This window comes from Melanerpes formicivorus, unplaced genomic scaffold, assembly GCF_026170545.1.
Source record: "Melanerpes formicivorus ecotype bairdi unplaced genomic scaffold, bMelFor1.0.p_v2 SCAF_14, whole genome shotgun sequence".
Classification (NCBI taxonomy): Eukaryota; Metazoa; Chordata; class Aves; order Piciformes; family Picidae; genus Melanerpes; species Melanerpes formicivorus.
This window is the reverse complement of record NW_027142366.1, coordinates 5,997,497-6,024,412: the sequence shown is the minus strand read 5'-3', so window position 1 is coordinate 6,024,412 and position 26,916 is coordinate 5,997,497. Positions and strand designations below refer to the sequence as shown.

The 26,916-nt window shown below is 43.3% G+C and overlaps 2 protein-coding genes across 9 annotated transcripts in view; both read left to right on the top strand.

The window, feature by feature from the left end:
• Positions 1 to 12,714, top strand: part of DNAAF5 (dynein axonemal assembly factor 5) — a 29,113-nt gene extending 16,399 nt beyond the window's left edge. Inside the window, exons 9-13 of the mRNA XM_068146731.1 lie at positions 1,902 to 2,049; positions 6,619 to 6,769; positions 8,445 to 8,601; positions 11,085 to 11,276; positions 11,692 to 12,714. Of these exons, the coding sequence (XP_068002832.1) occupies positions 1,902 to 2,049; positions 6,619 to 6,769; positions 8,445 to 8,601; positions 11,085 to 11,276; positions 11,692 to 11,831 (788 nt within the window). The 3' untranslated portion in view covers positions 11,832 to 12,714. The remainder of the gene's footprint in view (positions 1 to 1,901; positions 2,050 to 6,618; positions 6,770 to 8,444; positions 8,602 to 11,084; positions 11,277 to 11,691) is intronic.
• A 2,154-nt stretch (positions 12,715 to 14,868) lies between these two features.
• SUN1 (Sad1 and UNC84 domain containing 1) overlaps positions 14,869 to 26,916 on the top strand; it is a 34,407-nt gene continuing 22,359 nt past the window's right edge. For 2 of the 8 annotated variants that reach the window (XM_068146727.1, XM_068146723.1), the window contains exon 1: positions 14,869 to 14,961. The gene's annotated coding sequence lies outside the window, so the exon portion shown is untranslated. Of the gene's footprint in view, positions 14,962 to 19,676; positions 19,816 to 20,684; positions 20,743 to 21,070; positions 21,455 to 22,657; positions 22,934 to 26,916 lie in introns of those variants that run through there. The other 6 variants (XM_068146730.1, XM_068146729.1, XM_068146726.1 and 3 more) reach the window with 6 other exon arrangements.

Sequence of the window (26,916 nt, the reverse complement as noted above, 5' to 3'; positions counted from 1 at the left end):
TTGTGCAGCAACCAGCATATGTACTTTTTTCCCCCCCTCCTTTCCTTATTCTCATCTGTGGAAAAAACCAAAAGGTTTTTTCAGTGCAAGATCTGAGAGACCAACTTTTCTGTATATTTGCACTCCCATTTCCATGACTGAGGGACTTCTAGACAGTTGTCTCTGTTTTCCTTAATGCTAAATAAATCATCAAATGTCTGGGCAAACTTTTTGGCTTGCACCCAACACTGGTAATATGCTATTGTCTGTGTTTTCTGTCTGACACAGCAGCTCCTAGAGCTATTTTTTTTTCCCTTTTGTCTTTTTTTTCTCTTTCTTTCTTTTCATTCCCACACATAATGTTGGTTTTAATCAACTTAATTGGTTTTACTCATTTCAAATTTCTCAGTTCTTACTGTTTTTTCAGGAATGTGTGCTTAAGATGAAATAGGTTGGGTTTTTTTTTCTTCCCTGCCTGTTATCAGTTTCAATTGTTTGTTTTCTATCTGTTGGGTTGGCTGTTACCAGTTTGATGTCACAGTAGAATCTTTTAAATGTCTCAGAACTCACGTGGTGCAGTGTGTTTTGAACAAATGCTGAAATGCTGTGAAAAGAAAGACCTGTTTGTTGGCACAGAAGGGTAACAACCTGCAGTTCAACACCCTGTGTTGCTTCAGTCTAGACGGTGAAGATCTGGAGGGGGTTTGTTATCATTTCAAACATTCAGTTTCCAAATATCGGAGTGCTTCAATCTCTCCCCTTCCATGGATGAAGAATATTGTTGTCATCAGAAATGTCAGTGTTGTGTCTCCTCCTGGGAGGATTTTCTGAGTGACTGGAGTTGAACAGAATGTGCATCACAAGGATGCAAAACTGAAGAAGGTGCTGGAGAAGAGTAGTTTGTTGCAAGCAGTTTACAGCATGAAGCTTGCAGTTTAAAGCATGGTTGTAGTCTGTGTATATTCTTTTTCTTCAAAGCCACAAAGAAGATAATCATTATCAAGGGAAAAGGCATAAACTTCCTTTTGTTTGGGGGAAATAATTTCTTCAGATGTTGGGATAACAGCTGCAGGAGCTTTTGTTCTTTGTTTTTATTATTATTATTATTATTGTTTAGTGGTAAAACCTGAATTCATCACAGTGTGAGTGGTAAAAACTGAACTCATCACAGTGTGTGAAAATGTTGAACTAGAGAATGAATCTGCAGAATATTTTCATTTCAAGTAGCTTCTAAAATGAATATTTTCAGTTGTCTTGTAAAATCCAAATAAGCATTATGTGAACACAGAGACAGAATATTGCTGCAGTAATTCTATTATCCACATTTTGAGGCTGACCCTTTCAAGCATGCCTCTGGGAGTCATAAACATCTTTCCTTGAATGCTGCATGTGGAAAAACTTGAAAGAAGCAAAAAGGCACAGTTAATGCTGCTGTTTGGAGTGGTGTCAGGGTCACACCAGATTCATGAGGATTTTTCATTAAGTTCAGTGAAACCAGAACTTTGTGCCTGGCTTCCAGCTTTCAGAGCTATGTAAGCCAACAGCATTAATCCCCCCCTCAAATGCATTAGTCCACCCACTAGTGTACAGTCCCAGCCACTAGCAGATGTCCTTGATAGGTCCTCACTGTAGAATGCAATGTAGTACAGCAATATCAAGCTGGCTAAAGTAGATGTGGGGTGAACCAGTCTTCAGGGAGCACCATGCTGCCACGGCTAAGGCTGTGGGTGCTGGGCGCTTCAGCCCTTGGAGACTTAGCTTGGGTATTCGTGCACCGCCTAATACGATGTAGCATGGATACACCAACAGCTGGAAAGTTCAGTACTATTTTAATACCAGGCATATTACTAATTTTATTGGACTTCCATTAAACCTCTAAACAGAACTCTTAGTGCTTACTGTCTTGCCTGTTTATTTCCTAGGTCCTGTCATAGGTGAAGCTCTAAATAACTTCATTCTCGTTCTTAAGACGTGCCTTCAACCCAACAAAGATCCCCAGCTGCGGTTAAAACTTTTTACTGTTTTATCCCAGTTGCTCCAGAAAGCAAGTGAAACTGTCAATTCTCAGGGGTAAGTAGAGTCCTAATTCCACACAGCTGTTTGAGCACTACAGTGGCATTAAAAAGTAATGACCATGATAGTTACTTAACCCCTATAATTGTGTCCATGTTAGCATGCCTGGAAGAAGAGAGACTTTCCCACCATCTTCTGCAGTGTGTTTTTCTTGCTGTATTTGCTTCTAACAATGCTTGGAAGGGTGGAGTGCAGTAATGAAAAAACTATAAATTATGACATGAAGTCTGGACTTCCTCCACTGTAGCCTTCCTACCTCTGCCACTGTGGAGAATGAGAATGCATGTCATGCAAATCTGTTTACAAAAAAATAAAGAGGATGCTTGATTGAAGGCTGAAATGGGGATTCTTAGGAAAGAAATACGATGGGAAGGCTAGTTGGCTTTTGTTTGTTTGTTCTTTTTGTCCCACCCAACTCCTAAATCCTTAAACTTTGCCTGCAGTCATTGTAAGAAAACAATAAAACACCTCAAAAATTGAACATTTAAAATTGCCCATGGTGTTTGGGAAGCATTAAACTAAATGTTTGATAAGGAATTATTATTCTCAGTGACTGAAGATAGAGCTCTCCCCGTGCTTGGCACTATTAATGCATTGCAAGTACAATCTAACTATAACGTAGAGTGATGATAAAACTCCTCCATTTATAACAATACCAACAGTGAGGATTTCCTTTTTTTTGTCATTGATTTAGCTTTCCTAATAGTGCAAACACTCCTGCAAAGTTGTCCTGAATCCATAAACTATATTTGCTTTGCTTTTGCCAGTGTCTGCTGCGTTTAGTATGCAAACGTATCCTGAGTCATATTTTTTTCCTTTTTAACCCTTTTTTCCCCCCCCAAAAAAAAAAGTCACAGGAAGCATTCTTCCTTTCAAATGGAAAGTACTTTTGGCAAATTATCAGTATGGGGGAAAAAAAAAGAGTGTGCTTCAAAGGAATATTCTCAGTGGCAATAGCCACACACACCACCACAAGCATCAGTGATGGAAGTTGTTTCATTCAAGGCAATATGAGTGGGTGGCCTTAGATACACATCCAATGAGGTTAATAGACCTGTTTGTATGAAGAATGACTTAGTGGCCCAGACTAACTCATAGTGAGGCTCTCTGGCCTGAGAACAAGAGTAATGCAATGAATTTTACCAGCAGGTCTGTCTTTATAGAGTGAAAAGCAGTAGAGGAGGCTAAATGACTACTGTGTCCAGTTCTGGGCCCCTCAATTTAAGAAGGACATTGAGACTCTTAAACATGTCCAGAGAAGGGCAACAAGGCTGGGGAGAGGCCTCAAGCTCAAGCCCTATGAGGAGAGGCTGGGGGAGCTGGGATTGTTTAGCCTGGAGAAGAGGAGGCTGAGGGGAGACCTTATTGCTGTTTACAACCACCTAAAGGGTGGTTGTAGCTAGGAGGGAGTTGGTCTCTTCTCCTAGGCAACCAGCACCAGAACAAGAGGACACAGTCTCAAGCTGTGCCAACAGAAGTTTAGGCTGGAGGTGAGGAGAAAGTTCTTCACTGAGTGAGTTGTTAGCCATTGGAATGTGCTGCCCAGGGAGGTGGTGGAGTCACCATCCCTGGAGGTGTTCAAGAGGGGACTGGATGTGGCACTTGGTGCCATGGTTTAGTGGTCATGAGGTCTTGGGTGACAGGTTGGACTTGATGATCTTTGAGGTCTTTTCCAACCTTGTTGATTCTATGATTCTATGACCCTTTGAAGTCTTGATCCTACTTAACCACAGCAAATGCTTTAATGTAGGAGGTAATACACAAAGTTGTTGTGTTTCAATAGTTGTTTACACAACATTTTGGGAGGTTTTGATTTGTAAAAGCAAATCCCATTGTGTTTCAAATTACCTGGAATTAGGAAGTAAAACAAAACAACAAAACCAGAAATATAACATGGGGTGGGGGGAACAAACCACAACAATTCACAAACATGAAGCCAAATGCAGCAGTGCCATAAAGGCAGAGAAGGAGCCAAACCAGAACAAAAAATGTATAAAAAGTAATAAATATGAAATGAAAGCTTAAGAATGTAAGTCCATAAAGCAAGGGTAAGCAATTTCAGTGTAAAGCCAAGCTCTGCTTTTTATATTTGGATAAGATCTGGGTGTTACTGCATGCACAGCTCCCATTTTAGCATGAAGTTTCACCTCTGTAAATAAAAATAGCACACACAGAGGGTATGTTCTTTCATGGCAATTAGTTTTAGAATAAGGTTACAAAGATTTACAACAGTGAAGTCTGCACACGGAAAGAGGGAGAACTTAATTGCATCAGCAACAGCAAAAAATACATCTTAATTGTAATGAGAGAGAGTGCAGTGAAGTTCTGGTTACACAAGTGCTTTCACTGCTGGCAGTAATTTGTTTAGCTCTTTAAACGCATTCTAACAGTTTAGATAGGAAGGCTTTTCAGTTATTATGCTAAATGGAGTTGTGTGGTCATCTAATTTTGAGTCTGACATGATTGAGTCAGGTAATTGCCAGATACTGCTTTCCTGACTCTATTTCAAGGCACTAGAACAAATATTCTCACAAATAGCATAGCATTATGGTTAACATAATGCTGATGGAATTTACCTTCATGCTTTGACAGATTGGTTTTTCTTTGTGGTTTAATAGAAGGCTTTATTACGAACAAGCAGCTACTGATCAGACAGCACAGTAGCACAGATAGCACAAAGCTGGTTTTAGCTGAAAGGAAATGTGGAGTGATGGTGATCATTAGTTATATTCTTTTTTTCCTGACAACTTTTTGATTAGAAAATTATTAATTCTCAAAAATGTGTTTGAAATAATAAGTCTAAAGGGTATGGGAAAATGTAGATGTCTGATGGAAAGGCAGCTTTCTCCTTGTTACTGGATCTGAAGTGCCATCTGCTGGACGTGCAGCAAGCATGGATCTCTGCCTTTCTCAGACACTGTGTGCTCCCTTAGCTAAGAGGCTAAGCAGCAACCAGCTGTGTCTTTTTCATCACATTGGGAATAGAGGTTTTCAGTTCTCTGTGTGCAGTAGGAAATTAAGGCCAGGCAGGCCAGCTGGTTGTACTGCAGTCAGATTACACCTGGATGGAAGGATCTAACTGCAGTGGGTAGTTACAGAAAAGAAGTATCACAGTATCACCAAAGTTGGAAGAGACCTCGAGGATCATCAAGTCCAACCTGTAACCACAGACCCCATGACTAGACCATGGCAGCAAGTGCCACGTCCAGTCTCCTGTTGAACACCGAAGTAGACACACCTAAGTAGACACAATCACATTTCTGATTACACTGATACAATTGTATTAGTTTTTATTGCTGGATGATTCTGTTTTGCTGTTGTGGGGATTTTTAGAAAGTACTTAGTGCTGGTTGGTTGTTGTTAACATCTACTCATTCCTCCCGTGGCTTGGCACAATCTCTGTAAGAGCAATTTACTCATCTGGGAAATGTAAGAACTCTTGGAAGAGTTAGCAACAGCTTCTTTCCTTTCTGGCAAGCACCAGGGTGGTGATGTGCTGTTTTGCACTCAGGTGGCCACAGTCCAGGTCTGTGGGAAGTTTAAATAGAGTGGGGCACAAGTCAAGGTAGACTGAGCCTGGTATTTGTCAGTCTGTTTTGCATGCTGCCAGCTGCTCTTTAAGAGGCACAGAGAAGCGCATAAGGCAGTGGGCAGTAGTGTCCTCCCTACTCTAGTTATGAGGTCTGTGGTGACAGGTTGGACTCGATGATCTTTGAGGTCTCTTCCAACCTTAGTGATACTGAATACTGAAAGAATAACCTGAGTCTTAGTTATGTAGTCACAGCTAGGCACACAGGTCTCTTTTCAGCAGTGTCTTTCTTAACCTGTGTCTTTTTCTCTTCATTGAAAAGTGATTGAGCTGGAATTAAATGGGTGTGAGGGAATACTGTCTACTTTAAGCATTATTGTATCCCTTTCAGTAGAGGAGGAGGAAGCATCAGCAAAAATATCACAGATTTGTGTATTTGCAATGAAAACAAATTAGTACTGGGGCTGGCACCATCAGAAAATCCTACAGACCTCTCATCTCTGAGGGAGGTGAGTTTATGAGCCAAGGGAAATCTGAAGTGTCCTGTGTAGACTGCGGCAGTACCAGCAGCTCAGGTCTCATCAATAGCATTCATACTTTTCACATTAGAAATACTTTTCACTGGACAGTCTCAAAGGGCCTTACAAATATTAATGAATCCTCACAGCATTCATTTGGGGTGTTATCTCCACTTCTCAGACGGAGAACATGAGACAGAGAGAAGGTAAGTGGTTTACCAAGATAACACAGTGAGTCATGGGCATCGTCTGAAGTGGGAGAAAGTCTAGCCTCCCCTTTCCATGAATGTGAGGTATTTGTTTAAATACTATCTAGAAAAATTAAGTTATGAAAAGCTTATCACATACATTATAATCAGATTGGCTTGTAAGGTTTTATTTATTTTCTTACAGAGGGTTTTTTACCCCCCCCTTCTTTTTGCCTATATTTCTATAACAGAAAATTCTCTTTTACGTGCTGTCAATCTCTTTATCACTTTCTCATGAACCTTTATTTTGCTTTCTTATTTTTGCCTTCAGGCTGTTCCCTAGCTACCTTGAGACTGTGATAAAAGACATTCTGGCTCCTAATCTGCAGTGGCATGCTGGAAGAACAGCAGCTGCCATCCGTACTACAGCTGTATCGTGCCTCTGGGCTCTTGTTCACTGTGAAATGCTTTCACCAGAAGAGGTAAATTCTCTTTCTTGTCAAATGTACTTTGAAATCTTAGGCAGAAAGACAAACTAAATGCAAGGAGAAAAAAAAGAATCAATCCTTATGCTAAGTAGTGCTTTCAGATGAACATACAATTTTCATAATATAATTCATTAATTGTAATTGAGTCTTAATGTCTGAAGCAATCAGTAGAGGAGGGACAATGATATCCTGATAAGAGACTTAAAGCCAGCAGTATGGTGAGCTGGGATACTCACCATCACTGGATCTTGTAGAACTTGGTTGTAGCATAAGGTCAGTTCTGTAGCACCAAATACTAACCACCATTAGCACAACAACTTGGGTGCTAGGCATGTTTAGATCCCTAGCCAGTGCCTGTGCAGCAGCCCTGGAGCTAGCCAGGGTGTGCAAAGTTATCTGGTTGCCTTGGAGCCCACAGGTCCATTTAGGAAAAGAAAAAAGTCTAAATGATTCCTGGAAAGGGCAGGAAGACTTGAGGTGGAACTTGAAGGGTATCTACTTGAAGTAGGGAGCATTCAAGAAATGTTACCCACCATGGTAATTAAGGATTAATTGAATCTCAGAAGTTCCTTGAAGCTTCTTTACTAATAAAAATAGCTTTTGGAAATGATGCACTGGGGTTGCTTAGCCTGGAGAAGAGGAGGCTCAGGGGAGACCTTATTGCTGTCTACAACTACCTGAAGGGAGCTCGTAGACGGGCGGGGGCTGGTCTCTTCTCCCAGGCAGCCAGCACCAGAACAAGAGGGCACAGTCTCAAGCTGTGCCAGGGGAGGTTCAGACTGGATGTTAGGAAGACTTTCTTCATAGAGAGAGTGATTGCCCATTGGAATGGGCTGCCTGGGGAGGTGGTGGAGTTGCCATCATTGGAGGTGTTCAGGAAGAGACTTGATAGGGTGCTTGGTGCCATGGTTAATTGATTATATGTGTTGGATGATGGGTTGGACGCAATGATCTTGAAGGTCTCTTCCAACCTGTTGTGTTCTATTCTATTCTATATGGGCATGTTTTAAAAAATAATTACATTGTAATTAGATGTTCATAGTCTGTATAACAGACCTTAATAGAGCAAAGTGCTTAAACACATGGAACTGGTTGAATTCACATATATGAAAACACTTCTGTCAGTGACTATTGTTCCAGTTAAACAGTTCTTCTGAATCAGTGCCTTAATGCCTTTGGGTTGGTTTTTTTTGCTTTAATATATTCAAAACATACTTAGGAAAGTCAAATTATGGAACTGACTGAATCTTTGTATTACAACAGTGTTGACTCACAAGCTGCCTTTTAGAATAAGAGCACCATCTACTGGTCCCTACAAACAATTCTCATCTCCGTTTACTTAAAAGGCTTGCCAACAGCTTTTTAAAAATAACAAGGTAACTAAGTTGAAAGCTTTTGCAAGTTACATAAAACTCATCTGCATATACACTGAGCATTCATGGACAGGATGATTGACTGCTGGATTCTCATTTCCCAGGCTTACTTGGAGGCAGAAACAGAGCTGTGTAACTTCCTAGATTTTCAGGTTAACTTTTGTAGCTGACTTTCTCTTTTTAAACTGAGCAAACCAGCATTGGTCAGACCAAAGGGTGGTGTAACCAATGAGCATATGGGTTTAGAGTCACTGAAAAAAGCTTTTGTTCTTCTATATTTTTCCTCTTAATTGTAGATCTTAAAAATCAAAGATGGGCTAATGCCCCAAATTATTGCTGCCTTGGATGAAGATTCTAAACTTACTCGCCTGATGGCTTGTCGTATTGTTGGTGTGGTTTGCAAAGTCTGTGGGAGGCAGTTTGATGAAGATAAATTTACCAACACCTACACAGGTAACTGTAAAAGTTTAATTTGCTTGTTTGCATTTTTTCCTCTTTTTTGTTTGTTTGCTTTCTCTTTGTTGAATCAAGATCTCCATGTTGAAGAATTGCAGTTGCTGGTTTTCCCTGAAGTATCGTAATTGATTTAGCTTTCAAGCATGAAAAGCATCGTGCTGGAGCAGTAGTCAGACTCACTGCCTAGCTTTAGGTTTCTCTCTGGAGGTTGTCCACTTCACCTGCAATTTGACTGCAGGTCAAATTGTATGTCACTATAGCATCTGGCTTTAATCCCATGTAAGGAGCAAAAAGCCCTTCAGAAGTCTGAGGTGCAAATAGGGGCAGATTTTATGTAGACTCAATTTCTTGGCCATTCTAATTTCACTCCCATGCTCCTATTGTAATGCTATTTCTGTGTTCCCTTATCTGATATTTTAACTATATAGGTAGTTCTCCCCCAGAGCAATTCGAGAAAGTAAAGTGCTGCAGAGAGTCATGCCATTAGCAGCATTTTTGTGTGTAAGAGGCAATTTCATGTCTTCATCCTGCGAAGACTGAAACATGGGCTTAAACTGGTTAGAGCACTTAAAGTGTATAAAGCACACATACACATTTTAGAAAATCAAGATGTTAAACACTTGAGTAGGTGGTGTTGAGTGTGATTCCAACAGCACTTGCTTCTTGCCAGGCCTTTCAGTAGTAGCCTTTTAACTGCATTATTTCATGTCATTGAAGTGTCGTATTTCAGGCAAGTCAACGACCTTTGGACGTGCCCCAGCAGAGCCGAGCCGTATTCACAACGTTGTTACGCCTTAGACCACTAGATGGAACTTTACTCAATCCTACGGGTCTGGGCAAGGCTTGCCAGTATTTCATCTGCACTGCTTTCCTAGTTTAGACCATGTGAAATACTGTTCTAACTATAGTGAAAGCAGAACAGTAATGCGTTACATAAATGGAAGTCACATTGTTCTCCTTGCTGTGTTTCAGAGTGCCAAGAGCAAACCATTTCATTGTACCATAAATAGAGCTGAATAGGTAGTGGATTGGGTTTTCAATTAAAAAAACAAAAGGGAGAAGAAAAGGGGGAAGAAGAAAACCCTAGCCTAAGAGTGCTGTACTGCTTCTTAGGGTGGTTGTTTAAATGCTGAGCAATGAATCTGGACAAGAACAGTCTATGCTTTGTAGCAGGATTTGTGTTCTCAGGGAGATAAACAAATGAATCCGACTTTCCCTAACTCAGCAACCTAATGACTGATACTTTTTCTTACATAGCACAGTAGAAATCTAACAACAAACATTTTTATTTTAGAGAAACACTTTGACAATTGTCTGTTCATGTATATTTTTGCATCTTGCATATTCACATAGTCTGCACTGCAGTAATGCTTGACAGAAATGCTGTGCTTTACAGAGCACAGAAGTAGCTGAACTCTGTAATTCTGCAATGCTTTTACAGGCATTCTAAGTTCCTTGTTAGAGTGGTAGAGAATGATCAATTAATCTAAGTTGCTAATCTTAATAATAATGTTCCTAATCTAATTAATAGACATTTGTAGTACCTTGTTAAAGTGATAATGTTCAACTTGGATAAGTTCCTAATCTTAAGAGTAATAATGCTCCTAATCTAATTAATAGACAGTCATAGTACCATGTTAGAGTGGTAGAGAATGGTCAACTAATCTACGTTCCTCCTCATACTGAGGAGGAACTTCTTTACTGTAAGGGTCACAGAGCACTGGGACAGGGTCCCCAGAAATGTTGTGGAGCCTCCTCCTCTGGAGACTTTCAAGATCTCTCTGGATGTATTCCTGTGTGACCTGCACTAGATTCTACGGTCCTGATCTGGCAGGGGGTTGGACTCAAAGATCTCCAGAGGTCCCTTCCAACTCCTAACATCCTGTGACCCTGCGTAAACAATTTTGTACATTTCTGTTAGTGTTTTCGAGAATGGAATGGAATTAACCAGGTTGGAAAAGACCTTTGAGATCATCAAGTCCAACCTATCATCCAACACTATCTAATCAACTAAACCATGGCACCAAGCACCCCATCCAGTCTCTTCCTAAACACCTCCAATGATGGTGACTTTACCACCTCCTTGGGCAGCCCATTCCAATGGCCAATCACCCTTTCTATGAAGAACTTCTTCCTAACATCTAGGCTAAACCTCCCCTGGCACAGCTTGAGACTGTGTCCTCTTGTTCTGGTGCTGGTTGCCTGGAAAAAGAGACCAACCCCCACCTGGCTACAACCTCCCTTCAGGTAGTTGTAGAGAGCAATAAGGTGTGCCCTGAGCCTCCTCTTCTCCAATGTAACAAGCCGGTTACAATGCACTGTATGCTTTTAGGGACAGCGTTCTACAGGTATTCACAACGTTCAGAAGACAGAAATGTGTCACAGATGCAACAATGATTTGAGTGATGACAAAATACATTGTGTACTCCCAAGTGCAAAAGATAACTCTGCTCTGTGGTTATGTGTGTGCTCCTTTCCAGAAGTTCTAAAGCGTCTGGATGATGCTTCGTGTGATGTACGACTGGCAGCTGCTCACACATTAACTAATTGGTTTAAGGCCTTAAAGGACAGCGAGGTGAAATCTGCAATGGAAAATCATGCTGAGTTTCTGTACCAAGAACTGTTGGTACATCTTGATGACCCAGATCAAAATACCCAAAATGCAGTCCTAGGTAAGGCTTTCAGTCATGTATTTTTGACTATGCTTTTTAAATTGTGTTTTCAAGTGTTATAAGACAGCAGAAGCCTAACAGGCCAGAAGCTTTCCTTTGGGTATCAGTGAGTATGAGCTCAGACCTTCTGCATGCAGAATGAAATAGCATTCACCAGAGGAGGAATATCAGTGTACCTGGTGGAGCAGAAGACTTTATAGATGGAGCATGGACACAAACAGTGGCAGGATGTGACCATCTCTTAGATTGCTTGATGGATTCTTTGGAATTTATCAGTGTATTGGATCTCAGCAAACGAGGGGGGAATCAGGTTGCCATGACTGAGCAACAGGTTAGGTTTTGCCTACTTTGAGGAGACATACATAGAGAAATGCAGAGGGGCTAATGATTTATAAACCATGATTTTGTTTTACAGAAGTTTTGAAGGAAGGAAGTGGTTTATATCCAGAACTGCTTGTGAGAGAAATCGAAAGGGTTGTACATAAGCATCGAACGCCAGCCTACTGTAATCAGTTGCTACATCACATTCAGTCAGCCAAGGAATCAGCTTTATGAATGGATACTGAAGTTCATCTTAGTGAACTGTAAGGGAAATCTGTATGATATGGATTACTCTCATATTTTTATTTGCTCAAGAAAGACTGAGCAATAAATAGAGGGTGGCTTTTTCCCCTTCGTCTGTTGACTATTAGTTCATTTAAAAGTCAAATTGGCACAGTTCTCTGTTCTTTGCTGTTTGAACAGCTCTTTGTATTTGCTAGCAATAAACCAACGTTTTCATTCACTTTGCTTTGGAGGTTTTTCCATTACAGGGTTTGAAGCAGGAATGTTTTTTCAGGGATTGGACAACATTTATCATCGATAAAGGTAATTTATTTGACAAAGTCATAGTCTAATGTTAGAGTTAATGTAATTCAGCAAGGACTTGGTCTTTCAAGGAGCATTTCAAACTCTGGATAATATTCACACTTTGCAGAGTCAGTTATTAGGCAAAAAAAAAATACTGCCAAACTTGTCTTGCATAATGCAGCAGAAGTTTTATAATGTTTTGAGCACCTGTAATTATTATGCTGCTATAATAGGGACACATTCTGAGGAGGTGTCACTGAGGAACAGTTTTTATTGTCATTGTATCACATTTCATGAGTGAGGACAAAGCTAACCTTTTATAAAATTAGGGTTTATTATACACAGGAGGAAATGTGCTGTTTTGTCATGGAGATTAACAGCATTGATATTTTGGTATGAAATATAACACATCTGCAGGTTTTGTGTTTACACCACTGTGCCTTGGCAAAGCAAGCAAAATTTGTGTAGTACATTGAAATGAAGTCCTGCAATGTTAGTTTAAAACTTGATTTCTTTTTCTGAAAGACCTTTGTAGTGTTCTAGTGGTGTCCTATATTCTCAGCCTTGTAATAAAGTAAGTGGGCTCCTAGACTCTTGTCTATATCCATGTGGGTAGTGGGCTATTTATTGCACACAAATGATGGGGAATCAGGATCTTGGGGTTTTTTTTATTATCTGTATTACAGACAAAAAGTGTTCTCTGGCTTCTGCCTCCCACATCTTGGCTTTTGTATTAAGTCCAAAGATAGGCTCAGATGTGGTAATACTCCTTATGCTGTAGGAAGTCCTCATGTTTGTTTATCTCTCTGAGCTAACATTGCCCTTTTCAGACTTGTGACACAATTGTTCACCAAACCGTGATCTGTTTATGGCAATATCTAGTTGCACTCTCAGAGAACCATTTGAGAGAGATTAAATCTGCAAGACAGACCTTACTCTTAGCTTGAAAGCAAAGTCATGCAAACTCATGGCCGCTCCTCCACAAAATACCAGGCTGCTTTGAAAATTCTACCAAAAGATAATAGTCATATTAGCAAGAACAGAGGAACTGAGTAGTTGCTTAAGTATCCAAAAGCTGGTTTGCATCCCTGTAGAACAGGATACTCATTTTAGGTCGTACCTTCTGTCTTTGAAATTGACCTTTCATGAAAAGCCAAAATATAAACATGAGGAAAAACTTTTTTCACTGTGAGGGTGGTGGAACCCTGGAACAGGCTGCCCAGGGGGATTGTGGAGTCTCCCTCTCTGGAGGTACTCAAGACCCATCTAGATGCATTCCTGTGTGATCTGGTATGGGGGATCTTGCTCTAGAAGGGGGGTTAGACTAGATGATCTTTCAAAGTCCCCTCCAGCCCCTAACATTCTGGGATTACTATTTCTCTGTAAAGTAATATTTTAATTCACAAAAACCTATTAACTATTTAACTGAAGGGTCAGCTGAAGAATCTTAGAAGGCTCCATGTAAGTCAAATAAATCTCTAGAAGACATTAAATGGAATGAAAAGGTTCTGGAGTCTCCAGTCTTGAAGATATTCAAACAGTCCTGGGAAACCTGTTTTACCTGATTCTGCTTGGGCAGGGATTTTGGACTCCAGGACTTCTAGAGGCCTTTTGCCAGCCTCAACTATTATGTGATTCTGTGATATTGTTTCCATAATCAATGATTAAAAAGGGAATTGAATTAGACTGGAAACAAACTACATATAGCAGAGCTCTTAAAAGTTTTCATTCCATACTGTTCTCAAAAAAGGAGAGAAGTTTCAAAGCACAGCAGGTTCTTCCAGTGCAAGCTGAAGTTTCCCTCCAGCAACAAGAGCCCAGTTCTTATTGTAAAGGTCTCTTGAAAGTACATCAAATAAATCCTACTTAATGATGTTACTACAGGCACAGTTTTTTTAGCTTCCTATGCAGGCAAAATTCAGATTCTTTAACACTGACTGGGGCCTCACAATAGCTGCAGTGCAAACACTGTGCAGGTGCTTTTGGGATCTAAAGAAGAGAGAGCTGAAAAGCCAACTTGAAATGCATGGTCAGAGAAGACAACCATCTTAGGTGATCTGAGATCTGGTCAGAGGTTTTCAAGACATTCTGAAGCTAGTACACAAATAGCGAGAGTGAAGTATTCATCAAGCTTGATATCTTCAGCAGGCTGGCATGGGTTTTTTTAGCACATATGTTGAACACTTTGTTATCTTTCAGAGCAGTCTATTGTGGGATGCCTCCCAAATAAAAATCTCTGTATCACCCAGCAAGCCAGCTCTTTCCTTCAGAGCCAGGAGAGCTTTTCAAATTTAATACCCTAACAGTCCTTCTAGAGACACCTTTAACAGCAACCCAACCTTGTGTACGCATGTGTGACAAGCTAGATGTCCACCACTTCGGCCTTCATTAGAAACTGTTCTGTCTATAGGACTTCAGCAATAAGCTGACCCTCCTTATAGCCTACCATACTTCAACCTTTCATGAAGAGCCTGGGTTTTAAAGTTATTTTCTTTGAGACTCAGCCTTCTCAGCTTCAAGCTTTTAATGTGTCAGTCAAAACACAATTAAGTGTACGGTGTGGGTTTTTTTTCCTTTCTATTTAGTAGATCAGCTAGATTTTATTAGTGCTCACTGCATAATGTTACTGGGATCATATTCATTATGTAACTTATGAGCAAGGGCAAATTTTTTTGGGCAAAAAGCTTATCTTGAACTTTCAGACCCTTTAGATAAGCAGGCTTTAGCCCTGCCCTTCCTGTGACAAACAGATGTGCTGCTCTCTTGGTCTGTGTAAGCTAGAAGACGTGTTGTGAAGGATCCTGGGACTTGGATTCTCAGCAAAACAAAGCTTTTGGTAAGTGCATGTATTCATCTACATGGTTATAGAATCTTATATGTTGACTGCCTTAATTAGAATCAACAAATTGAACATTGAGAGGGTACTGTCAAATGAGGCATCTAGACTTTGACAGAGTCTGTATCAGAGAGCATTTGTAGTAGAGACTGGAGGTTAAGTATGTTCCAGAGCCATCCACTTCTCATCCATGTGGGTCCTTATAAACAGTCTTCAGTTTTGCTTAGGAAAGCTTTGGGTACAGCATACAGTATAGTTCTATATAATTAAGTATTTGTGTCTATGAACTATAATAGCAACACCCTACTATTTATTGTGCTATAGTAATACTGTTCTATTATAGTATAAACATTTGTTATGCTATAATTTATTATATTTACTATATTTAAGTTAACAGCCATAGTTCTCTATATACAGATTAGCCTTGAGATCTGATGGGTTATTGCATAGGCTTTCTTACTTGGGGAACTTCACAGTATCACAGTATGTTAGAGGTTGGAAGGGACCTCAAGAGATCATTGGGTCCAACCCTCCTGCCAAATCAGGACCACTTAGGGTAGTCTGCACAGGAATGCATCCAGATGGGTTTTGAAAGTCTCCAGAGGAGACTCCACAGCCTCCTTGGGGAGCCTGTTCCAGTGCTCCACCACTCTTGCTGTAAAGAAGTTTCTCCTCATGTTGAAATCTACTATGTTCAAGTTTAAACTTGTTGTTTCCTGTCTTACTACTGTGCACCACTAAAGAGAGCTTGGCCCCCACCCCTCAGATATTTATACACATTGATGAGATTCCCTATCAGTCTTCTCAAGGCTAAACAGCCCCAAGGATCTCTGTCTCTCTTCATAGGGGAGATGCTCAACTCCCTAATCACCCTTGTGGCTCTCCATTGGATTCTCTCCAGCAGTTCTGTCTTTCTTGACCTGGGGAGCCTAAAAATGGATGCAGTATTCCAGGTGTGGTCTCACCAGGAGAGAGTAGAGGAGTAGAAGAACTTCCCCAGACCTGCTGGACACACTTTTCTTGATGCATCCCAGGATACCATTGGCTCTCTTGGCCACGAGGGCACATTGTTGTTCCACGGAGAACTTGCTGTCCACCAGCACTCCAAGGTCTCTCTCTGTGGAGCTGCTTTCCAGCTTGGCCTTCCTTGTTGCATCTCTACATTCTCTGGGTGTGTCTCTAGAATCCTCCCAATTGGCTAGTCCTTTTTTCCACATACTGTAAACCACCTTTTTCTTTGAGTTTTACTAAGAGTTCCTTGCTCATCCATGCAGGTTCTTCTGACTGGCTTACTTGATTATTTTTTTTCCTCAAGGCAATGTATTTCTCTTGAGCTTGGAGGAGAGAATGTTTGAATATTAACCAGCTCTCTTGGGGCCCTTTTCCTTCTAGAGCCCTAGCCCACTGGATATTTCTAAGTAGAGTCCTGAAGAGGACAAAGTTAGCCCTCTTGAAGTCCAGGGTTGAAGTTTTAGTTGTCACCCTGCTTCTTTGTCTGTTGATATTAAACTCTAACATGTCATGGTCACTACAACCTAGATTACCCCCAAACTTAACATCCACAACCAGTCCTTCTTTGTTTGTTAATACCAGGTCCAGCATTGCTCTGCTTGTTAGTTCTTCAGCTTCCTGCAGGAAAAAGTTGTCATCAATGCACTGCAGGAACCTTTTGGACTGTTTGTGCTTGGCTGTGTGATCTTTCCAACTAATAGAGTGGTTGGAGTCATCCATCAGCACCAGGGCACTTGGTCTTGAGGCTACTTCCAGCTGCCTGTAGAAAGCCTCAGCAGCAGCATCTTCCTGGTTCTGTGGTCTGTAATAAACACTCACACCTGTATCACTCCTGTCTGTATGTCCCTTCATTCTTACACATAAGCTTTCAATGCTTTTTATCATCTCCCCCTGGGTTAAGCTCAACACATTCTAGTATCTTATTCACATAAAGAGTAACTCCACCACCTCTCTTTGTTAGTCTGTCCTTCCTGAACAGTACATAGTCATCCATAACCACATTCCAGTCATGGGAGCTGTCCCACCATGGCTCTGTAATTGCAACAAGATCATAGCTCTGTGACCACACCTAGATTTCTAGTTCATCCTGCTTATTTCCCATGCTTCTTGCATTGGTATACAGACACTTCAGAGACTTAGCAGGGGAGTATCTGTTACCATTGTGGGTGTCACATAGTCCACCACCCCTACAACCACTGGGAGAGCAGTGGAGCTGCTACCCTGATGTAGCTATTCTGAAGAAGATCTTGCTTCTGCCCTGCCTTCCCCCCCCTCCACTTTCATCTTCCCAAAGCAAACCCTCCTCCCTCTAGATCATCCTCCACCCCGCCTAAACAGCTCCTGCTCCATCACCACCATTTTTTCACCCATCCCTGAGCCAAGGGCAGCCAGCCAAGATACCACACAGAGGAGCTCAGCTCCAGTAAGGAGGCCCAGCCAAAACCAGTGGATGATACTAGAATAGTCATCAATTCTGGCCCTAACAACCGGGGGGCCACCAGGCCCCCCGGCCTTTGTTGTCACCACCACCATCACCCAGTGTGCACCAGGGGCACTCACCAGCAATGAGAGGAGGATCCCTCAGCCCAGATGGGCTCAGCTTAGAGCTTCTGCCTCTCTTGTGGGGGATTAAATAGGGGAGTGGGTGGGGAGGGCCAAGTGGCCACACCTGGGGTGGGAGGAGACTCCAACAGAGCCCAGGTGCTCTGGGATTTGAGGGGAAAAAGGGTGGGAATGGGGCAGGTGGGGTGGAAAAGGGACAGATATGGTGGGAAAGGGGAAGTGGTGGTGAAAGGAGGGGTTTTAAACGTAACTTTTGTTTTCCATATATCTTTCATAATGCACAACTGCAGTTCAGGGTTTGCTTTGCCTCCATGCAAGAAGAACAAATCCACCAATACTTGGTAAAATAAAGCACAATGGTGGGTATTGCAACAAAATCTTTCCGTAACTATCATTTTGCTTGGTGGGAAAATCTATGCTTTTCTGGTCAAAATAACAAGTTTTAACACCATCTGCCACAACAAAGTTCTGGCAAGGCTGGCAGCTCATGGCTTGGACAGATTCACTCTGAAATGGGTCAAGAACTGCCTGGAAGGCCGGGTCCGGAGAGTGGTGGTGAATGGTGCCACATCCAGCTGGCAGCCAGTCACAAGTGGTGTCTCCCAGGGATCAGTGCTGGGCCCAATGCTGTTCAATATCTTTATTGATGATCTGGATGAGGGGATTGAATGCATCATCAGTAAGTTTGCAGATGACACCAAATTAGGAGCAGATGTCAATCTGTTGAAGGGTAGGAGGGCCCTACAGAGCAACCTTGACAGGGTGGATGGGTGGGCAGTGCAAGGCCAGGGCTGCAATTCCCTTTGAGTGTCTGGCTAAGCGTTCACCTCCATGGATTAATCAGGTCCATGGGAAGTTAAGGTCCATGCTTATCACTCCTTGTATCTTTCTTTCCTGCAGCATCATTCTTCATAATCATAAAAACATAGAATGGTCTGGGTTGGAAGAGACCTCCAAAGTTCGTCCAGTCCAACCTCCTCTGCATTCAGCAGGGGCATCCTCAACTAGATCAGGTTGCCCAGAGCCCTGTCAAGCCTCACCTTGATTATCTCCAGGGATGGGGCCCCAATCACCTCTACAAACAAACTGTTCCAGTGTTCCACTACCCTTACAGTGCAGAATTTTGTTCCTAGCATCCAGTCTAAATCTGCTCTTCTCTACCTTGAAGCCATTGCCCCTTGTTCTCATTTTGAGGTGGAACTTCCCGTGTTCCTGCCAGAGCAGAGCACTTCCCTGGCTGGGCTCTAGGGGAACAGAGGGAGAAATATCCTAAAGAGGTCCTGTTCTTATGCCACCGAAGAATTTCAGGGAGGTTTAAACTAAGAAGTGATATTGCCTTGACTGTCTTAAGCCCTTTAATGTTTGCTACTCAAAAGACAGGAAAACAGGTGTGGAGTAAGTACAAGAAAGGAGTGCTCAGAAAAGTGATTTACCCTTCTGCAAAGTATTCAGCCATATGGTGGGAGGAGGCGGCAGGTCAGGGGCTGCACATCCTACCAAACTATGTGCTGGCTTCCAAGTGTTACTGGAATCAGCTCAGCTTTCACTGAAGCGTCTTAAAGCTTTCATATAGCTAGAGGAAAAAGTCTTTTAAACAGTAATAGCCTAAAATCTGTGCTACATTGACATCAGCTGATGTCTTAAGTGAACATCTTTATCTTGCACCTTTTTCTGTTTCTTAAGGACTAGCTGCTTTTACCCGTTTTGTGTCCAAGCAAGTACACAGTCTATTTACTTATTTGATAATTGCATATTTATTACCCAGTCTTTCTCAGCAAGCTGAGTCATCTCCCTTGCATGCACAAGTAAATACCAATTTTTGGCCTGATTACCCTTTTTCAAGTGACACTTGAACCATCCTTTTCTGCAGCACACAGCATGCCGCTGCCTGCAAGAGATCTGTAGGCTCAGGGTGGGTAAAAGTTTAACACAATGTGACTCAGACACAGATTTGAAATTGAATGGATTTGTGTGCTTTCCCAAATATTTGAACAATAGGGCATGTTTCATTGCCTCGGCTTTGCTGCTGAAAGGAGGCCTGTGACATTTCTCTTCTGTGTGGCTGTCCAGCGGTTACTGTAGCCTGGTGTTGGCATTGGGGAAGCTCACTGGAGCATAGTGCAGGATCCAAAAGTGCTGGGGGTGCTGTGCAAGTGCCAGAAGGCTTAGAGAACAGCAAGCAACAGACAGTGGGAAGGAACCAGCGAGAGGAGGCACAGGAATACTGGGAAAGAAAGTGAATGAGGAACCAAACAAGAGAGGCTGAAGTGAAAATTAGAGGTAACAATCCTCCTCTCTAGCAGTTCTCACTCCAGAGGCATCCACGGCTCCATTTTGCAGAGGGGGAAGCCGAGGCGGAGAGCAGCTTGGCTGCAGCCGGCGGCAGGCCAGTGCTGCCAGAAGGAAGAGTCTGAGGCAGGGAAGGGCAGCCCGGGGGAGCCGGGGCAGTGTCGCAGTGCAAGAGTTTGAGGAGGAGGAAAGCCCCAGGATGCGCCCACCATAGCGGCTGTGCGAGGGGCGGTATGTGAAGGCGGGGCGGGGGGGCTGTGTGTGAGGGCCTCTGTGAGGGGCTATGCGTCAGTGTGAGGCGCGATATGTAAGGGGCTCGATGAGGGTCTGTGTGAGGGGCTCTTTGTGGAGCTGTGCGAGGCTCGGTGTTCGAGAGTCGATGCGTGAGGAGGTGCGTGCGGAGCTGTGTGAGTGACTCTGTGTGGGGCTATGCGAGGGACGGTGTGTGAGGGGCTCCATGTGGGGCTATGCGAGGGTCGGTGTGTGAAGAGCTCCGTGAGTGGTTCTATGTGGGGCTATAACGAGGGTCGGTGTGTGAGGGGTTTCTGTGTGCGGCGATGCGAGGGTCGGTGTGTGAGGGGTTTCTGTGTGCGGCGATGCGAGGGTCGGTGTGTGAGGGGTTTCTGTGTGCGGCGATGCGAGGGTCGGTGTGTGAGGGGTTTCTGTGTGCGGCGATGCGAGGGTCGGTGTGTGAGGGGTTTCTGTGTGCGGCGATGCGAGGGTCGGTGTGTGAGGACCTGTGCGAGGGGCGGTTACTGGCGGGCGGGGCGAGGCCGCAGAGGGGGGCGCTGGCGGCACGCGCCGCGCGGGCGGGGCGGGGTCTCCCGGCGGCCTCGCAGAGCGGGCGGGGCGAGGCCAATCTCAGCTGCCGCCGCCGCTGCCGGCGGTTCTGCCTTTCCCTCGCTCCGCCGGCGTCAGGTAACCGCCATCCCGGGCTCCGGCAGCTCCGGCCTCGTGTGCATGCGCTTTCCCCTCTCCGTCGCTTCCAGCGAGGGCGAGCCTCTTCCTCCCACGGCCGTTGGGTGGAGGCGGGGGCTATCTGTCGTTTCCCTCAGGGCTCAGGCCGCGTTTCCCCCGCCCTTCCTCAAGAGCGGGAGGGGGAGGCTGGCACACAGCTCGGCGCCAGCCCGCTGCGGCCGTTGCTGCGCTGCCAACCAACCCCCCCCCCCCCCCGCCGCCCCCGTTTAGCCGTCACCCGCTGACTGGTGGCAGCTGCCGCCCGCCACTGCTTCCCGCCGTGAGGGCCGTTAGGCAGCGGCCCGCGTGGGAGCCCCTGGGACGTTGTGTCTCGGTCTGCATCCTCCTCTGGGCTGGGGGGAGTTCAGCGTCTTCCTCGGCTCGGGCAACTAGTCCAGGGAAGGCAGCAGGGAGTGAGGACGTAGCGTTGGAGAGCGGGCTGGCGCTGTTCGGTCAAATGCTGACCTCACCTTAGGGCCCGAAGTTACTTGGATCGGCGCTGGAAGGAGAGACGAATCTCTGCTATAGCTGTCTGCCTGCTTGGGTGCCTCTTGGCCTGGAGCTTGGACCGTTTTCTTGTCAGGAGTAACCTACAGCTTTCCACTCCGGTTTAGAAAGACCTGAGAAGTGCGCTCTAGTGCCTTTACTGCAGTTGCTGAGCTTTAGTGCAAAGGTAACGTTCCGTGATTAATGTCGTGGCCAGGTGCTGGGTGGTGCCAAACGTGTCATAGCTGTCCCCTTGGTTGTCACTTCAGGGCAGCTGGTGTCAGTGAACTGCTGCTGCGGGGAGTGTCAGACAGCATTTTGATGTGAAAGAATTTGGCATCACTCGCTGTAGTTTTATCGCAAAATATGATATTTCAGAGTGTGCTCATTTCGAGGTGATAGGAGCTGCCTTCCTGATGTTGGTTGCTCGTTAGTAACCCACAGGGCTACAAGTGTCTGAAAGGTGAAACTGTCGAGAGGTAGCACCTTTTTCCTGACAGCCTCAAGAAGTTCTACGTCTTCTGGAACGAAAAAAAAGTGTTTGGTTTGCTTTATTTTATGTATGTTTATCTTTAAAAGACGTTGGTTACAATGTATTACGGGAAAGGAAGAGGTTAGTAAATTTCGTGTTGTTCAGCACTTGCAATCCCCTGTCCCACCCTATCTGGTTTTCAGTTTAACATTACACAAAAAGGAAGTGAAATCTCTCGTTTTCTTTAAGGATTCTCGGTCTCAGTGCTTTGCAAGTGACTATTGCAGACCAAGTTGTTTCCAAGTTCTTGTCTAATTTCCCCTTCTCACCTGTGAGGCTTCTTACTATTTGCTAATTTTCTTAATATGATGGAGGTGAGTTAAAGGCTTTAGTAATCTGTATGGGGGGCTTTATGGACAAGCTTAGTAGGCTTTTTATGTTGATGTGTTAGCAAATGTATTGTGTGTGAATATATGTATATGTGTCCTTAAATCTGTGTTGACTGACATGCGGCTTGGTGACTAAGAGCTGTGGACATTTTAGGCTTCCAGGTGTGGAGCTCGTTATAAAGAGGTGTTGGGCTGGATTTTATCGTGTTATTCATATTGAGGTTGTTTCATTGGGCAAGCGAAGCGTTTTAGGAACTCGAGACATGAAGTAAAACATGCCTTTTGTTGTCCGCCAGTGAGCTTGCAGTTAGCAGCAGCCCGAGCGAGGTGCTCCCCCGCGTTGGCAGAGCGCTCCCCGAAGCCGGACCCTCCCCGCACGGGGACCAGCGGGTTAAAAGCTGGGGGCTGGCTGCGGCGGCCGCGGCCAGTGAATTCAAACTCTGCCCCTGAGTGACAGGGAAACTCCGGGAGGCTGGGTCGGCTCCGCCGGATCCTGCGGGCTTTGTTGGGGCCGGGAAGCCATTTTGGGATCCCGCGGTGTGGCATGGAACAGCATGTCCTGTCGCCCGGGGAGCGCGCCCTGAGCCCGGGCCGCCACAGCGGGCGCGGCCCCCGGCCCCCCCCGCGCCGCGGCAGCCCGCCTCGCTGGGCACCGGCCGCGCTCCCGAGGGGGCCCCGCCGCGCCGGAGGGGTACCTGGGCACGCTGCCGGAGCGCTCCGAACGCCCCGGCTGTGTGGCAGCTGGTAGAGGCAGCTGGGAGAGGCCTTGAGCGAAGCGCTGGATCCCTTTAAATGCAGCGGCCTGGTGAGGCTTAGGCACTGAGCTCTTTGTGTCTGGGTGCGAGCTGGGCTTGGGGGTTCGTAGCTGAGAAAGGGCTCGGAGTGGTGCCATGCGGTGTGTCAGGTGCTGGGTGTGTAAACACTGAGCAGACGTGTTTGTTTCACCGTATTTGGCTTCCATCACTCTTCCTCTTACAAACCAGTTGAAGGGGTTCTTATTGTGAACGGGCCGTGCTGCTGCTTTGTGAAGAGCCTCTTTGTTAGCCTTACGGTTTGACACCTGTCTTTGGGGATCTTTGCCATAATACTCGATGGTAATATTTGGTTAAAATGTGGGGCTTATTACTCGGTGTGTTTGTGTTTGCTTATGTGTTTAAAGGAATGCTAATATTTTACGAATGTGTGTTTGAGTAAAAATGTTGATTTAACTCGAAGCTCTCTGCTCTTCAGCCTGTTTAAACTAGTACTTAATTTGATCTGTGGAAACATTCTTCGTGGAGTATATTTACTTAGGAATTCGCCATTATTTTACCCAAAAGAGTAATTTGATTGGTTATTCTGAACAATAGTAGAAAAATAAAAATTTAAATTATGAGTAAAAAATGGCTTGCTCTCAGGAACTGACAGGGTTGCATACTCCAGTTTCATGGTTACTAATAATTTGCCCAAAAGTCTGTTTAGCTTTTGTAGCACTAGTATATTAAGTCATAGTGACTTAAACTTAGTTTGTTTACTTTAAAAGGTAAGGTTAGAATAGATTCTACTTGTAGTACTACCAGCATCTCTCTAAAACTTCAAATATATAATTTTTTTATCCCTTGTAATGTAAAAAAATAAGACATGCTTTCTTGCAAGTTTTCTCATTCTGTAACAGACTTCCTGGTTAATATTTCTACTCTGCCGGGGTGCCATTTATGAAATGGTGATTTACCACTTCCTTTTTCACAAAGGGACATCATGATGAAATGCCTAGGTAGTATGTTGGTGGAGGTCTCTTTATAACCCAAAAGATATAAGTAGGGGTTTGTTCTTGACCTTGCTGGTGTAGTTTTGGTGCTTTCTCCCCACCTTGTGATGCTTCTGTGCTTCCACAAAAATCAAGAATACAGCAGTACTAGTATTTGTTGAGGCTGGCTAATTCTGAGGTAGCAGTGCAGCCTCATGTCACTTGGATGCTTCATAGACCAGATCCTCTGGAGACAGGCAGGGAGCTTTGCCTGAAGGTAAATTCTGCTGCACTCATTATGGGAATTCTTGGGTTTCCTCGAGCTGTGGCCAAGTTAGAATGTGTCTTCTGCCCTTCTACTCTGCTGATTTATTGTAACACTGATTCAGTTGACTTGCAAGGGAGAGATGATGCTTGAGGTTGTTGTCTGCTTCCTCCCCCAAAAAAACCCTAATAATCCACTTGCAGGAACGTGGGAGTTAGCTTAAGTTGAGGTGCATCTAGTGTTCACTTGCATTGTAGTTGAAATGAGTGCTTTTCTTTCTTGGGAACTGCCTTTAAGTTTTCTTATGAATGTATTCTTAGTACTTGAGGGTTTTTCATGTGAGTATATTCTTAGTTTTTTTTTCACTATACATCCCTTAATACTTAGATCTTTTTATGAGCTTCCGAAGAAGGAAAAAAGGCCAATTAGAGTTTCAGCCCAGTAATGCTTGCAACAAAGCTCTTACTAAAAGCCTACAAGAATCTGAGTCCAGATAGAACTATGGTACTAAATCAGAAATTTGCTGGGCACCCATGAGTGTTTAAAATGGAGCTAACCACTGTGTCGACCTCTCAGGTTCTCTGCAGAGTTCTGTGGTTTGAAGTTTCCCAAATATTTTGAGTGTGTTTCTTTCTGTTCTAGCTGTATATGAAGGAGAGTAACTCATGTGTGAGAGGGAGTTACTGGCCTCCACCCATGTTCTGTCCTGTAGCTTCAAGTGCTGTCTGTAGGATATTACTAAATACATTCAGTTGATTGTTTTGTGGGTTTTGAAGAGGTGGATAACGAAGGTGTTGAATTAGTAGCCAGGTTTTATAAAAAAATCCGTTTTCATAGTAAATTTTAGATGCCTGCTTCTGAAAATTGTGGTGGCTAACTATAGAGATTATTTTCAAATTTTAAGTCAGTTTTGTTGCTTTGAAAGTTTGAGTAAAGGTTTTTCCCTTTGAGTCTGAATTAACTTTAGAGCATCAGACAAACAGTGAGTCAAACCAAGCCCCTAAATCTTTTTGCACTGGTGTTTAGATGGCAAATCTGTTATCTTTACTGGAAATCTTGGTGCTTTGAAAACCAGCTATTAATAGACTTACACATAAACACCTTCAAGGCTTCTTAGTTAACAGTGCCATGTTATCAAGTATGTACTTTATCTAATACTGACTTGATATGTTTCAATAATTTTATAAAATAAGAAGTATAGCATAATTCCAGTATTTGATTTCTTCAGACATCAAGTAGAGAGAACTGGTGAGGAAAGGGAAAGCAACGGAAAGGAAAGGGAGCCAGTGTGTTGTTTTTCAAAGCCTGCCTTTGCCCTGCCCATGTGGGTAGCAGAGACAGAGGGAGGAGCTGCGGGGCTCCTGAAGCTCGTTCACATGGCTTCATTTTCCATGTGGGAAAACACTGCTGGGTGTCAAATCATGATATTGGCTTTTGAGTTGACAGTTAAAAACTAGGTTTACTGATGAAATAGTGTTCTAAGCAGTCACGATTAGCTCCAGTGGAAACTAAACAGGCTTCACTAGCTTGTGGTTTCAAAATCTTTCTATTGGGTTGGACTAATTTAAGCAGATTAACCTTAATCATAGTTTTGAATTTCAGTAGGCACACATCTGACAAATCTGTTTGTCGTTTAAAACAAGTGTGATCTGATATCACCATCCCTCATCTTCAAATTTAGTGTATTTCCACTTCCAGTACTGGGGAATCATTACTTTCTGGTTCCCATTTCCTGTGTTCTAAAATGAGTTCCTATTTATTGTTCAAGTATGGCAGCAGTTACGTATTCTAGCAGTATTTGCTGCTTATTCTAGCAGGAGAATCAGACTGCTTTGCTAATATTTCTGCACTACTGAACTAAGTTTCCCGTAAACAAAACAAATTTTACATGCAAGCCAGTGAAAGCATTATGGCTCTGGAACAAGTGAAGTAAATGTAGAGAGAGTGCTTCCATTATCTTTCTCTAATACGTTAAAAAAATTTAAATAATAGAAGTGAAACTCTTTTTTTAACTCCACAGATGTGGGGGTGGTGCTTACATTTGGAAAGCTACAGTGTATGGACTTGTAAGGTTTGATTTTTAAAAGAACAGAAGGAAACTGTGTCTTCAGCAGTAATTGAAATATCCTCCTGCATTACTGACATGAGGATTTGGAGGCCACAGGTGGACTAAGAGCATTGTGGTGTTACATGCAGAGATTGCTTCTTGAGCTCTTATTACCTGTGACTGTGTATTTTGTTTCTATTTCTTATGTATATCAAACTATTCAAATGAAAACTCTCATTTCAGCATAACAAAGTGCAAGATGAGATACTTGTTGATGATTTGATTATAAGAATTGAAATGTAGCTAGGGATTTTTTTACCTTGGTTTAGACGTGTCATCTCAGTTGTGTGGAATATCTTTTGCTGTTACTGGAATGGGAGCCATAAATCTGAAAACAGCCAGGATCCCCCTTTGCTAACCATGCAAATCCAGAGTAGTCCAATCCCTGTTTAACTACAGAAAACATACTATCATAGAAGCTTTTCTAGAAAAGCAAAACTTTTGTTGTGATTAATGAAGCTGAGAAGGGCTTGGGTTTTTGTGAACATCTTGAACTTGAAAGTCAAGTCATATGTAGTACCTTAAATAGTCACCCAGGCATCTGTGCAATCTTCTTGATAGGACAGCATCAGGGTGTTTTTCTTCCTGAAGCTGTAATACCTTTCAAAGACCCCATGGAAAGTTTTACAAGTGTTGGCTGGACAGTTTGGTGTTTTGTTGTGTTTTGGAAGTGGATGGCACTCTGGAAAA